At 40.7% G+C, this 15,048-nt stretch overlaps 1 protein-coding gene across 2 annotated transcripts in view; it reads right to left on the reverse strand.

Moving 5' to 3' along the window:
* Positions 1-15,048, reverse strand: part of ADCY8 (adenylate cyclase 8) — a 250,218-nt gene that overhangs the window by 52,953 nt on the left and 182,217 nt on the right. Inside the window, exons 10-11 of one of the 2 annotated variants that reach the window (XM_021666890.2) lie at positions 6,395-6,596; positions 4,210-4,299 (exon numbers count right to left, since the gene is read on the reverse strand). In XM_021666890.2, coding sequence (XP_021522565.1) covers positions 4,210-4,299; positions 6,395-6,596 — 292 coding nt within the window. The remainder of the gene's footprint in view (positions 1-4,209; positions 4,300-6,394; positions 6,597-15,048) is intronic. The other variant, XM_021666891.2, reaches the window with a different exon arrangement.

Below are 15,048 nucleotides of genomic sequence, written 5' to 3' on the forward strand. Positions count from 1 at the left end.
AACAACAATAAAACTTAGCTCAGCATGTTAGCACATGCCTATAGTCTCAGCAACTTGGGAGGCTGAGGCAGGAGAATTGCTTGAACCTGGGAAGTGGAGGTTGTAGTGAACCAAGATTGCACCACTGCACTCCCAGTCTGAGCAAAAGAGTGAGACTGTGTCTCAAAAAAATGCTAATTTGAACATACACAATCAAATCTGAGTTGGTCTCCTTTGGTTTATTTTTTCCCTTGTTATCAGTCATATTTTCCTCCTCCTTTTGATGCCTGGTAATCTTTGATTGGGTGCCAGACATTGTGTATTTACCTTGCTAAATCCTAGATATTTTTGTATTCCTCTATGTATTCTTGAAATTTATTCTAGGACACATATTAAATTATTTTAAAAGGTTTGATCTCTTTGGATCTAACTTTTATGATTTAAAAGGAGGAATCAGAGCAGCACATGATATAGGAACAATTATTTTACTCTACTGAAGTGAGAATTTTCTGCATACTCTAACCTAGTGCCCCATGAATCTTTTTCAGTCTGGCTGGTAGGAACAAAAATTGTTTTCAGCTCTATGTGAATTCCAGGCACTGATCCTTTGAGATGGTTCTTTTCCTGTATCAGTTTCCTCACACGAATGTACTGATTGAACCCTTTTCAGATCTCTAGGTTTGTCTCTCTATACAACTCTCTAGAGTAGTATGTTCTGCAGACTCTAGGCACCTTGATCTCCTGGGACTCTCCGCTTAGTATTCTCAAATCAGGGAGTCCACCTTGGTTTCCTCTTCCTGAGACATAGTCTAAAAACTCCTAAAGCAATAATAAAGCTCAGGCAATCAGTTACTTCCTGTCTTTCAGGATTATTGTCCTTCATTGATTGATACCCAGTGTCTTGTAAACTACTGTTTCATTTATTTTGTTTGTTTTTAGTTATTTCAGATGGGAAGGTAAATCTTGTTCCTGTTAGTCTATTGGAAGTATGCTTCCTTTCTCTTTAAATATTTTAAAACATAGATTGTGGTCCCTGTCCTATGCTGGGCCTTTGGTCAAACTTGAATAGCTATAAAATATTATCTTCTCTCTTTAAGTCAATAAGGATGGAGTGTGAGTACTAAGATCACACCATAAGGGTATGTGAGATGGCAGGAAGGAGAGTGACCTAAAGGAGTTGGGCCTGCCAAACCACATTATGGAAAAAGGGAGGCTTCAAGGCTGGGTAGGACCAGAATAAATGGAGAAGAAAGGGAAGGAAATGCCAGCATGCCATGACACAGATGATCACAACTTTATGGAAAAATGGGCTCTTCAGGACCCTTTAAAACCACAGCAAGCTCTGATTGCTCTTGCAGATACAGTGAACTGTTTATTCAGATGTGCCAGAGCATATAATAAAGGGGCATGATTCTAAGATGAGGGTCTCTCCACTGAGCCACCTGAGAACCACATCCAGGTGTTTGAGATAATGACACTCTGGTTGTGTGCATATGATTTGCATTCATTTCACAAACCTGTGTCTTTCTTTCCCCTCCACTACTCTCCAACCATGATTGGAATACAGCTTTCTTTACTTTCATCCCTGGCATCTTCACTCTTTTTTAGCATCTGACAAGCTTCGAATTTAGAACTAACTTGTACTTTATATCATACATTGTAAAGGCCTCATTTTTTATATTATATAATCCAATTTGATAACATGTTTTTAGACTGGGTATTATTTCTCATAGGGTGAGGTAGAAATGTCAGGTATACATTTGAAGAAACTGAGGCTCACAAAGATCAAGTGATTTGCTTGGGGACACATAGTTGTGAGTGCTGGGGAGTCAGATCGAGTCTTTCAGAAGGTCTGAATATCTAATCCATTCTAATTTGGCAGACAGATGCCTAGTCAGCACACACGCATGTGCACACATATCAGAATGGCAAATGGTGAGTCAGATCAGGTGGTTGTAGCAGCTGGTGAATTTGGCCTGTGGCCATAGTTTGCTGACCTCTTGAACAAGATGACCCTTTCATTGCGGAGAAAATAGTAACATCAATCCATATGCATTTTATCTTACTTTTAAACATTTCTATTTTTGACTGGTTTCATAACATACACTGGCATATTACACACAGTGGTTCAGGTGTGTACAGATGTTTGTTTGATGATAACATGCATTGGCATTATACGCTTAAAGCCTTTTTGCTGAAAATAATAAATAAATCATAGCTGACATTTAATGAGCAGGTACTTAGTGCCAGGTCCAGCTTCTAAACACTTTATATGGATTAATTCACTGAATTCTCATAATCACCCAATAAGGAAGGTCCTACTTTTATCCTCATTTTACAGATAAGGAAACTGAGGCACTAGAATAAAACTGTGTGATCTAAATCTTATCCACCACTTTCTTAGGCTTTGGCTAATCTCTGATTGCTGTGGTCTTGTGTTTGGGAGTTCAGGTGTTGGGTCAAAGGTATACAATATTAATTCAAAGTGATATGTGGGCACAGATTAATAGCTCGCCAAACATCAGATGCCACGTGAGGAGCTAAATATTTGTGAACCCATCTAGGCAGGCACCATGAGATCTAGTCAAATATTTGCTAACCCTTCTAGGCAAATATTTGTTAACCCATCTAGGCAGGTACCATAAGAACATATTGTTTAACTCCACAGTAGCCATGTAAAGAAGGTATTAATTTTCCCATTTTACAGATGAGGAAACTGAGGTTCAGAGAGTAAAAACTGATTCAAAGTTCCACTGCCAGCAAGTGAGGGGGCTTGACTGGAAATGAAACACAGCTTTTTCCTAGCACTGACTGTCCAATTCCTGGCTACCTACTCTCTCCAAAAGTTGAGACATTCCCTAAGCCCCTCAAGCCAAGAATTTCTCCAGGAGCTACTGTCCCACAGAGTACACTAAACTGGGGCTCCACTCATTCCTAGGTGGAACATGGTCTGGCCTATGCAGCCCATAAATGGGACCTTGTCCCTTCCTGTCCTGAACATCCATTAGAAGAGTCTAGTTTCTCCTTTAGGGACTCAGCCAGATAAAGAATGAGGTAGATATGATTCAAATTACAGTATCAAGGCTTGATAATTGAATTAAAAAGAGAATGAAGAAAGGACAGAAAGAAGGGATGGAAAGAAGTGAGGAACAAATAAGATCAAGCAGGCTTGGCTCTGAGCAGCACTGAGCATGCTGCTTTCTGAGCTGTAGTTTTATTAACTATAACATGGAGACAGTACCAGCTTCTACCCCAGACATCTGAAGGATTTGATGACGTTATGCATATCAAGCAGGTGCTCTATGCAAATGAATGGAGGGAGAGGAGAATTAATCTCCTTGTTGGAATGTTTCTGGGACCAATTCTTAGGCCTAGAAGAGACTACAGGGAGCCTTTTCTCCATTTACATGTTGGAGGGGCCTCTGAGTGCGGCAGCCTCTTAGAGAACAAGAATCTACCCAGTATCCTAGGTATGGGGTTGGCTGGGGTCTGCTGGGACATCTTAGCTGTTCTACTTTATGACCTAGAAAGTCTACCTTAATATATAAGATCTGGGTTGTGAATAACAGACCCCATAGACTGACCCCAAGGCCCAGAAACAGACCACTGGCTCCGTGGTCAACATAGAGTCAGACACAGACGTTATGATCATAGGTGTCCTGTTGGGATGCCTCCAGACCCCATGGTGCTTCTTCTGTACTATTTAATTTTAGTTGTGATTTTCTGCCTTTGTAATTCCTTCCTTCCTTCCTTCCTTTGCTCTTTTGTTCCTTCCTTCTTTCCTTTGTTCCTTCCCTCCCTCCCTCCCTTTTTGGTTTAATGCAGCAAACACTGAGGAAGAACTCTGCATGCTAATGGAGACAGCAGTGCATTCTGCTACAGGATTTTACAAATAGGCTACGGGAAATGCACAGAGAAGGAAGAGATAAGGGCAAATGGAAAATGGATAGAAGGTGAAAAGGAGGAGAAAGAGGGAGAAACAAATGAGGAAGGGGTAGAGATGAAAAAGAGGCAGAGGATGGGGCAGGAAAGAGGACTGGGAAACAGAAAATTTAAGGGGAGAAGGAAAAGCAGAAAAGGGAAAAGATGAAAGGGAAGAGGAAGAGGCAGAAGAAGGAAAACAGGCCTCTTGAGTACTTTCTACGGCCCTTCAGCCAGTCTCATTTATTTGGAGCTGTTAGAAATATATCTATGTCCACCTCTCACCAAGGGGAGCTCATAAATAAATACCTCTGGGTAGGAGCAGATATCTGTAAACACAGCTGAGGAATTGAAAGTCAGGTTCTTCAAGGGTATCGACTTGTCAAAATCACACCACAGCTGCGGATTAAAAAAAAAAAGAACAACAAAAACAAAAAAACACAGGAACAACAAAGTCAGTGTGAGTGCTGGAAATGGAGCGGTGTGCTATCAGTGGCTGGGCTTCAGCAGAAGCCTGGGTAGACTGAATCCTAGAGGGGACCTGAAGTCAGAATGGAAGTGCCAAAGTGCCAGCTTTGATCTCTTTTATTTAAAAAACAAGTACTGGCTCAGAAACAGCTTTGTAAGCCAGTCATGAAACTAAGTTTAGACTGTGCTGTTGGCCCCATCATTTAGGGTCACTGGAGTGCACTTGTGGAGCTCAGAAGAGAGAGCCAGATGGCAGGAGAAGAGGTCTGGGGTAAACTCATAGCCTGTTTCCAGATCAACAGCTGGGAGGACTTGAGGAATCTGAAGGGGTACATTTACCAGAAAGACTCTTAGCATTGGGTGATAGGCATTTCCTAGGACAGAAGTTGCTGCTAGAGATTCTGTGGTGCTAGGAAAAGAATAACTACCATTGGCCAAATGCCTCCTCTGTGCCAGACACTTTGTACAAAAAAGCCTCACAACCACCTTGTGATGTAGCTGCTATTTTGAATCCCCATTTTACAATTGAAAAATATGAAACTCTGAGAAGTAACTTGTCCAGGGTCACTGGGCTGGTGACTGGTGGATCTGAGATTTGAACACAGGTCTATCTGACTCCAAAGCCTCTGATCTTCTTACCACACTACCCACTGAGGCACAATTAGTCCCAGAGGTAACGCTGACCTAGAGTCATTGGACTTATTTACAAATTCTGCATCCTAGAAATATCTAATTTGTTATCAAGGCTTAATTCAAGGTCCGGGCTACTTCTCTGCAGCTTGTAATCAATAATCCTGTGTACTTCCATTTCAGTTATTGTAATCTATAAAATATCCATGAGATGATGAACTACATTAGATGATTATTTTCCTTTTCCTCTTTTCCTTTATCCACAGAGCCTTCACTAGAAGGACAACCACAGAACATAAGTAAGGTAATTATTGTGCCAAATTGGACAGTGATTTCAGGTAGTCTAGGCCTCTAAGTCACAGACCAACAATTGTGGGAGTCTATAGCTTGGGTCCCTGAATACTTGGGGACCCTCCCTTAGGCCCAAAGGGCACAGTGATGAATTCAACCACACGACAATGCCTCTCTCAATATGCCAAGCTTAAGACCTGGAATCAAACAAATCACCTCAAAAATCTAGCTGCCTGAGTCTTGGACAACACAGACTACTTGTAAAAGCACAGAGAATACCTATAGCCACCATGGTACAATTCTTGAGAGAAAATGAAACCATGACAATGAGGATCAGCAACTTAAAACAATGACAGATATCATGGCAGTTGGAAATTCCTCTGAGTTCTATGTGTCACGTGAAATACAAACTTAGAAAGTCATAGGCAAGATACTCAACTTTCCTGAAATGCAGTTTCCTCATCCATTAAATGGGGACAGTAATACCTACCTGTAGCACATAGTAGGTGCTCAATAAATGGCAGCTATTTCAATTTTATTTCCCCACCCCACTCCCACTCCCAGAGATACAATTTAGCATATTAGAGGGGCGTGGGTCATGGAGTCAGACAGACCTTCTTAGCAAGTTATCTCGTGTCTCTGAGCCTCAGTTTCCTCAGCCATAAAGTGGGGATAATGAAACTTACCTCAAGGGGTTTATGTGAGGATTAAACATGAAAAAAGTAAAGCTCCTCCTTTAGTGCATGGCACATAGCAGGTAGGTACTGGTGCTTCATAAATCGTAACTCTTATTTACAATATAATTGGCCACTGACAATATGGAAATTGAAGGACTTTAGGAACTCCTTTGGAGAAAATAACCTCTTCCCTACTGCCAAAACTGTGCATTTTACTGTTGGAAAAAAACTGTCTTTTTTCCACCAGTTTTTTTCCAAGGGTAAAATGCACAGTTTTGGCAGTAGCCACATCTTTATTATCTGTCCCTAAGCTTGGGGCTGGACCAGGCACATAAAGGCAACTGGTACCAAGGAAGCTGCAGGCTCCATAAACTTCATGCTCAACTGCACACTAGACACCAGAGTGTTGGTGGATGTGGGATGCTTACAATATTTAAGATGGCACCCAGAAAATTAATCAAAATGGATGCAAAGATGATGACGTTCCGGGCCAAATAGGTCTCATTAATCCAACAGCAAGTTTTCCGGAGGATGAGGGGTAAACACTTGTAATCCTCTGCCGTGGTGATGAGGACCAGAGCCGAGTGCAGCATAATCAGAATGGAGAACTGGATGGTCATTGGCATCACTCTGCAGGGAAACAGAGAATGTTGGATCATTGGCATCAATTGTCTGATCCCCAATCACTGAGCAACAGTGACATTCTATTCCTGGTCTCCCTTTCCCATCCCTTGCACCAGATAATTCTTTGAAAGTTCTGTTTGTTTTCAAGAAAAGGGTTATTAGCAGGAGACATTAAAAAAAATTACATTCATCCCTGGAGCACTCTCTCTATTGAGAAACTTTGCAAAAAACCAGAATATTTGTCTTGATTTATTGCTCCTGCCCATTTTCCCGCTTCTTTTATTATTAATTTTTCTCACTAGGCAACTGCTGCCAAGGCAACACACCACTCTAGTTTGATCTCAACAATCTGGCTGTGGGATGAACCCACATATCCTTTCTGCTTCAAGACGGGTTTTATGAAATTTTCCCCCTCCATCTATTCTGATACCAAGAACTGGATTTGGCATTGGTTCCAAGTTGCTCATTTTGGTTAGTGTTTATTGTGGTTTTCATGGACTATACCATAAGTTACTTGAGATGTAGGTAAGGAGAACTCATCCTTGTCCAAGGCATCAGCATCACTCTTGAGTTTACATCTTGAGTTTCAAGCTCTCACCAAAACTCTGTCCTATGGTAGCCTGTGTCGATTGGACACCTGTGCTAGGTGTCAGGATGCTTAGTAACTCTGTGATCTAAAACTCCATCTCCGGAGCCATCTTCAACTCCTTTCTCTCCTATCAACCTATTTATCACCATGCATGTTGCTTCTCCTTGGGAATTAATTGTTTTTCAACTTTGTGTCTAGCCATTCATGTCCTACACTGGCAGCTCTAATTTTTCCACCTCTATTTCAGTCAGCAAACTTATGCAGGTGTTAAAGGGTACCTTGAAAGAAGTGGTGGGAGATTTTATATCTGCTCCTTTTTCTATAAATTGAGGTTCATCCATCTGGCATTAATATCTTCCATTGGCCAGCGCTAAATAAATGTGTGCTTAGCAAATAAAGTTGAACTCACTTTTTTTCCTAACACTATCTTTTACTATCCTCCTCAAACTTCTTATGTATTATTAATAACACTAGTGTAAATAATGTATTGAGCTCTGATTATGTGTTAGCTACTATGCTGAGCATTTTATATATGATATCTCATTTCCATTCCATAGAATAAACCAAAAAGGTCTTTTCATCTCTTCTTTTCCAGATGAAGATTTAAGGCTCAGAGGGAAGAAACCTCCCAGGCGTCATACAGTTTGTGTGTTAGAGCCAGAATTTAAAGTCCACTCTGTTATACCACGCTGGTATTTTAATCACTTTGGTGAGTAATATATCACCCATGTTTACATTAATCTTTTTTGCTTTTGTGGTTTCATCATAATATTTATTCATTCAACAAGTCTTGTTCCCAGGTACAGTGGCAGGCATCAGGGGTACCGGGTGCCAAATACGCATCTTCCTCATCTAGGAGATCATAACTGAGAGAGGAATATAAACATGCAAATGATGAATTATTAAACATGCTAGGATGTATAAAGAGTTGTGAACAGATATCAGTTGAAAAATAGAAAAGGGAATCAAGGGAGGCTTCATAAAAGACGTGACATTGGGTTAGGCCGTGAAGGTTAAAGAGAAGGCTTTCAAATAGGGAAGAGTGGGGAGCATGATCAAAACATCAGAAGAATGCGAGTGACCAGTGTCTTCAGAGTTTCCCAATAACCCAGGCAGTGCGGCTGTGCTCAGGAGCTTTGTCTTGTAGGCAATGTGCAGATTTTAAGATGTGTAATCAGGGAAGGAAGTAATCAAATCTGTGTGTTTGAATGACAACTGTGGTGGGAGGTGGAGGATGAAGTGAAGAGGAAAAGTGTTTAGAAGAAGATTTAAATAGTTGAGGTATGAGGTATGAGTTAAGAGGGGAGGAACACAGGGTAACAGTATGATAATTGGAGGATGCAGGGAAAGATATGGTGGTATGTTCATATGTGTTTTGTATGTTTGTGTAGGGGATATTTGAGAAGGGGAAGTCATTAAGGATTACACTAACGTTTTTCCATTGTAACTGGGTAAGTGCAGGAAAAGAAGCTAGTCTGTACAGGAGATAAACTGACAAAGTTGATTTTAGACACAATGCATGTTGGGTACTTGTGGATCATCCAGTTGCAGGTATCTAGATGTCTAGGCAGTTAGAGGGACAATTGAGGAATTCTGAGGCTGGAGTGAATAGGTGGTGATTGAAGATCAAGGAATAGAAGCACTTGCCCAAGGACAATGTGTACAGCAAGAATCAAGAGGACCCAAGATGAGCTGTGGGAGATGCTAATGGGCTGGAAGAAGAGACAGCAAAAGGAATTTAGGAAATGTGGTTAGATAAGCAGGATAGCAGGAGTGCACAGCATCTTGGCAGCAGGGGGCATAAGAAATTCAGACGGAAAGAGTAACCAAGAATGTCAATTTCCTCTGCATGGTCGAGCTACCTTAAGGCTGGAAAGTGACTCCTCCCATAGCCTTAGCTATTGTTGGTAGAGGTTTTGTTTGTTTTGTTTTTCACTGGCAAAGTTTTGATTTTATGGATCACCTTGACAAGAAATCTCTGTAGGAGTTCTATATAAGAACAGAAGGTTGGTGCATCAGTGAGTTCCCAGAGGGCTCTAAGCAGATGGGAAACTTCCCTCCAAACAGGCTGGAAAAACACTCCCTGACAACCACCCATTATTTCTGGGCACCAGGGAAGATAAATGAAAGAGAATGCAGGTGGATCACTTTGTCAGGAAGTCCCATGAGAGAAGGGGCCAATTACAAGGCTCATGTGGCTCAATCACATTAGTTAACCAATGAGGATAAAAATGTCTCTTTTTCAAAGTGTGAGGCAGAAGCAAACCAGGGAAAGGCAGGTTTGAAAGTGCTCAGCTGGAGCCTCAAATTCTTACGTGGCCACCCCTGCCATCTAGAGAAAGCCTGTGGACCTCTGCATGGCATACAGGGCCTTGAGTGTCTGCTCTTGGTTCTCTCTCCTGCCTTTTTTTTCTTCCCTTACCCTTCTGCATGCCATGGTCTGGGCAATGCTAAACAATATGCAGTGTGCCCCCAATGCTATGCACCTTCTGCCTTCATGGGCACTTAATATGGCATGTCCTATTCTTCCTGCAAGGTTCAGCTTTCCTTTAGATTCTTCCATGACACCTGGCATAGGGCTGAGTACACAGAAGGTGCTCAGTAAGTATTCATTGACTTGCAGAGAAGCAATTCAGGATGGAGGCCATGTGGTTTCTTGACTTTAGCCATGTTCTGTATTTCAGCTTTTATCCAAGTTTGCATAGGCTAATTGGGCATTTGTTTGGAGATTTGTAAAATTGATGTGTTTTTTTTTTTTCTCATTTAGCTATTGAACCTTTGTGTAATCTTTGGCATGGCGGGGAGCTCATCAGGGTATCTGTAGGATGGTGTGGGAGGATTTGCACACAGATCTCACCTGAATCCCTGACACAGTTTTAAATAACTGTCTTCTGGGTTTGCTGTAAAAAGGAGAGGGAGGTGAAAGACAGGTAGTGCAATCCAGTGGCAAGAGCAAAGCCCTGATTGAATGTTTGAACCTGTAGTTCTGAAGAATAGCTAGTAGTGCAGTCATGGGCAAGGTAATTGATTCCTCTGAGAATTATTTTTTAACTTGTAAAACAGGGATTTTTTTTTAAAGCCTACCTTTTAAAGGAGGCTCTGAGGTTAAACAAAGTCATAAAGTAGTATAATAAAAATTCCAAGAAATGTTAGATCTCTCTGTATTCATCATGACATTTAGGAAACCAAAGGCACTTTAAAGATCTATGGCAAGAGTAATAATTACAAGATTAGCTTTTTCAGCAAAGGTATTGGTGTGACATATTAAATTTCTCTGGAAATCTCTGCAGCAGTTCCTCAGCATTCATTTATTTCTTTACATGTAAACATTATAACATCAGATTGTAAATTTTATCTAATTATAGAGCCTCTCAGGCATCCAGGGGTTCTGAATTTGCCTTTGCATTGTTGGTGCACATAAGAGGCAGGGAAACCTTTCATTTCTGAAATTGAGTCTCAAAAAGAATGACGGGATTTGCAAAGCTCTAGCCAAATCATTTCTAGACATTAAGCCATAATTATTCTCTGCAGTCTGTCTTTAAAATGGTTTGTACTGATATTGTGATTTGACATTTGCTGGGAAGGCAGGGATCACTGGGATGAGCAAACAGCCTATAGCAGCTTGTGGTGCAATAGGAAACAAAAACTTAGATTATACTGAAAAATGGCACTTGGACAATGCTTTAGAATCTGTAGATTCTGTAGCACAATCGTGTATTTGATCCTTGCAGCAACCCTGAAGAAAGATATTCTTAACTCTTTCAACAAATGAAAATACTGTGACTCCAAAAGGGAATTTACCAGAAATAAGCATGGTTAATTTAATTTTTACTGTAGACTTGGCAAGTGGGCATTATTATTCCCATTTTACAGATGAGGAAACAGAAGTTTCAGAGAGGTTAAATACATACATATAGGTAGTATGATGCACAGAAAATAATGAGACCCAGTGTCTGTCTCTTCCCTCCCTCCCTCCCTTCCTTTCTTCCTTCCTTCCTTCCCTTTCTAGGCTACTACCTTTAACTCTTTTCCCCTTCCCTCCCTCCTCCTTTCCTTCTTCCCCTCTCTGCCTCCCTCTTGCTCTTTCTGCAGCTTTGTGTCTCTCTCATCACTGCATGCAGACAAGATACATTGTTCTATAGTTACAAGAGGTATTTTCTAGTCTTCGTTTACGCTTCTTGGAGAGGAACATCTGTGGACATGCGGAAATTAAAGGAAAGAGCTGGGTATGCACTATCTTTTTTTTTTTTTTTGCCAGAGTCCATTAATTTTTGCTTTGGGGGTTAAGAATTAGCTGTGGTCATATGAGTAGAGACTGCCTCATCTGCCAAAAAAAATCCATGACAGAAGAAATGCGAGTGAAAAGCACCCACCATCTGTTTAGTTGCAGAGCATCAATCAGAAACAAAATGAGTTGGAGAGGGAACCAGCACATATTAAAGAAAGCTTCTGCTGTGTCTGGGGTAAATGGGCTACCCAATTCCCACAGCATGTGGATTGTCTGATCAGAGTTCAGTTTCCTTCATTGTCAGGATTTTTCTCTTCACTAGGTGAGGTTGGGGTGTGGGCTGTATTTCAGTTATGGGTTTCACCTTGAATTCTAGAGTTGGAGACTCCTGACTAGCTGCTGGGTGAGGGTCCAGGTCTCTTTTTTTTGAACCCAGGAACCAGAACATCAGGGCTTCCTCCCCTCCCTGTCCCTGTCACATCACCTGGAAAGAAATCCTGCCCAGGCCACCTGGCAAGTGTAAGCCTCGCTTCTCATGGAGGACAGTGGCCCCTTCTGTCCAGTGAAAGTCCAGACCTCAGGTTCATCCTGGTCTTCTCCATCTCTCTCACCCCCACATCCAGTCAGTTACTGTGAACCATCAATCCTATGCCCTAAATATCTTAAAAATTCTTCCTCTCCTGTCCACCCTTCCATCACTCTCTTGTCCTTATTATTTCTTGCCAGATATTTTTTTTTGCAGTTGCCTCCTAATTGGTTATTGCAAATACAGATCTCACTCTTACCTCTCCATCATCCCCATTCAGTATGATCCTTCTAAACATAAATCTGATCACATCATCTCCTTCATTAAAATGCTTCAATAAAGTCTCCTCTGCCAACCAGTCACAACTCTTTAATGAGCTTCACAACTCTTCTCCAGAATGCTCCATTTCCAGCCCTTCCTCGCCTTAATCCTTCTTAGTCTTTTTCCATGACCTAGTGAGCTCCTTCAGGAGCCAGGTGAGCTGTCACTGTCATCTCCTCTGGGAAGCCTACCCTAGAGGCAAAAAGGATTACTTTTGCCTCACCCCAACTCCCACACTTCTAATCACAGCTTACACCTTTCCTATCACAATAGTCATCATTCTGCATGATAGCTGTTCAGCTATTTGTCTTTTAGCCCTACTAGATGGTCAGCTTTATGATGGCAGGGACCCTGACTGTATATCCCCACTATCCAGCACAAATTGTCACACTGATGTTTGTTGAGTGTTTGCTGGGAACATCAACACCTTGAGCTCCAGGAGTCCAGAAGCAACACACATGGCCACGTCCTTCTTGGCTACCACCTTCCCGTTGACAAGAGTGAAAAGAGGAGCCCAGCAGGTTTGGATAAATCTGTCAAGGCTCCACCAACACTCACAGCTCGCCACCCTGAGGTCCCTTCTCTCAGGACCCTGGTCCTCATAGGCTCTTAGGTAGTCAAGAAACTCATTCTTTCTTGGTATTCTCTGGTACTCTTCTTCTGATTTGTTAATTGGATAACATATAAATAGCTACATACATAGCATATACATACCTACATATATATCTACATTCATAGCATATAAGTAGCTACATATATAGTATATCTACCTGGACAGATACTTATATATTCCTTATGTCTTAGTCTCATTCCACCAGATTATACAGTCCAGGAGGACAGGGATTTTGTTCTTATCATCATTTTTGAGATTTATTCCTAGTGTTTGGAACAAGTCTGGAACATAATAACCATCAGTGGCTATTAGTGGGAGGATTCCTAGCCCACATTTGGCAAAAGTAGATAGACCTCCCCTGACATTAATAATTTTACCATTTAAAAAATTTAAAAATGGTAAAATGAAGCATAAACAAAACCACAAAAATGTATAGCTTAGTTAGTTCTTATAAAGTGTCTGCCTCTGTAATGACTATCAACTTCTGAAACAGAACTTTGCAGGGCACACCAAAAGTCCATCCATGAGTGCTGCCCCAATCATAATCCTCTCTGTCAATCCCAATTAATCACTTTCCATTTCCATTTCTTTATAGTTTTATCCTTTCTTTACAGACACTACAGTTCAGTCTCACTCATTTTTATTAAATCTAATGTGTCTTTTAAATCTTAAGATCTATAACTTCTATCCTTTTATCTTTTATCTTCCTTACAATGTATTTGTTGAAAAAGGTGTGCCTCTGACCCATAGCATTTCCCATTCTCTGGATTTTACTGGTGTGTACTTATTCAACATTCTCTGTTCTCTATAATTCCTGAAAATTGGAAGCTGGATTCAAAGGCCTGATCAATCTAGGTGTGATCTCATTCGTAAGACCGTAGGTGGAATCGTGTGCCCCCACCAGGAGGTATGGTTGTCTCTCTCATTTGTGTCGATAGCATCCTCTGATGCTCAATTTGTAGGTATATTAATTCATTATGGGTTGGAATATGATGGTATTTTAATTCTTTTATTTCTTTAAAACGTATTAGCTAGAATACTTTTATTATATTTCCCCTCACTTACTATTTAGTGATCTTATGGTACAGTCTGTATGGAAAAGACACTTGTTTCTCTCACTTTTTCACCATTTTTCCAGATAATCAACCAGTTCCCTTTCACCCACTAAAGACTACAAACTTAAAAAATAATATTACAAACTCATAAAGTTAAATATATTTGCTGGGTTTTGATAAATGGTTTAATAATTATCCTTGCTGAAGCTCAAATTATTCCATTTTTGGACAGTGAGAATTTCTATAATGTGGCTCCTGAAGTCCTTTTGACATGATCCTAATAGTGTTTGATGACACCCTTGCTTTCTTGTAGGATAAGATGTTCTAGGCTTGTCTTGCATATTTCCTGTTCTAGCCCTAAAATTAGCCATATCTCCATTTTTTTTTAAATTGATATGTTACTTCAAGACCACAGTGTAGCCCCTATGTATGCTCATAGATGCTGAGTTGGTCACTCTTTCTAAATCTTCCCATAGGTGTATCTCCAGTCCAGGATATCATCTTCCATTTAGATGCTATGTCTCCTTAGGCTCCCCCTTGCTGTGACAGTTTCTCAGACTTGCCTTGTTTTCAATGATTTTGACAGTTTTGAGGAATACTGGTAAGGTGTTTTGTAGACGGTCCCTCAATTGAGATTTGTCTGAAATTTTCTTCATTATTACACTATGGGTTTGGGGAAGAGACCACAGAGGTTGCATGCCAGACTTATTAAATCCCATCAACATGACTTATCACTGTTGGTATTAACCTTTATCACCTGGCAGAGGTAGTGTTTGTGAGGTTTCTCCATATTTTGCCCCCTGTACATACTTTACTCTTTGGAAGAAAGTCATTTTTGCTATTGCCTATACTTAAGGAGTGGGGAGTTAAGTTCCTCTCCTCACTGAGGATGGATTATCTTCATAAAATATGTAGACTTTCTGTGCATGGGAGACATATCATTAATCTATATTAGTATGGACTGGTAGATATTTATTTTATATTGTGGATTATAAAGCAATACTACATTGTTTATTTTGTTGCTGAATTTATTCCAGCTCTGGTCGTTGGGGGCTCTTTCATTGGCTCCTGTGTCCCTTTGAAATACTCCCCATTATCATGCTTGTGTGTGTGTGTGTGTGTGTGT

This window comes from Aotus nancymaae, unplaced genomic scaffold, assembly GCF_030222135.1.
Source record: "Aotus nancymaae isolate 86718 unplaced genomic scaffold, 86718_ANA_hifiasm-v0.15.2.pri h1tg000036l, whole genome shotgun sequence".
Lineage (NCBI taxonomy): Eukaryota > Metazoa > Chordata > Mammalia > Primates > Aotidae > Aotus > Aotus nancymaae.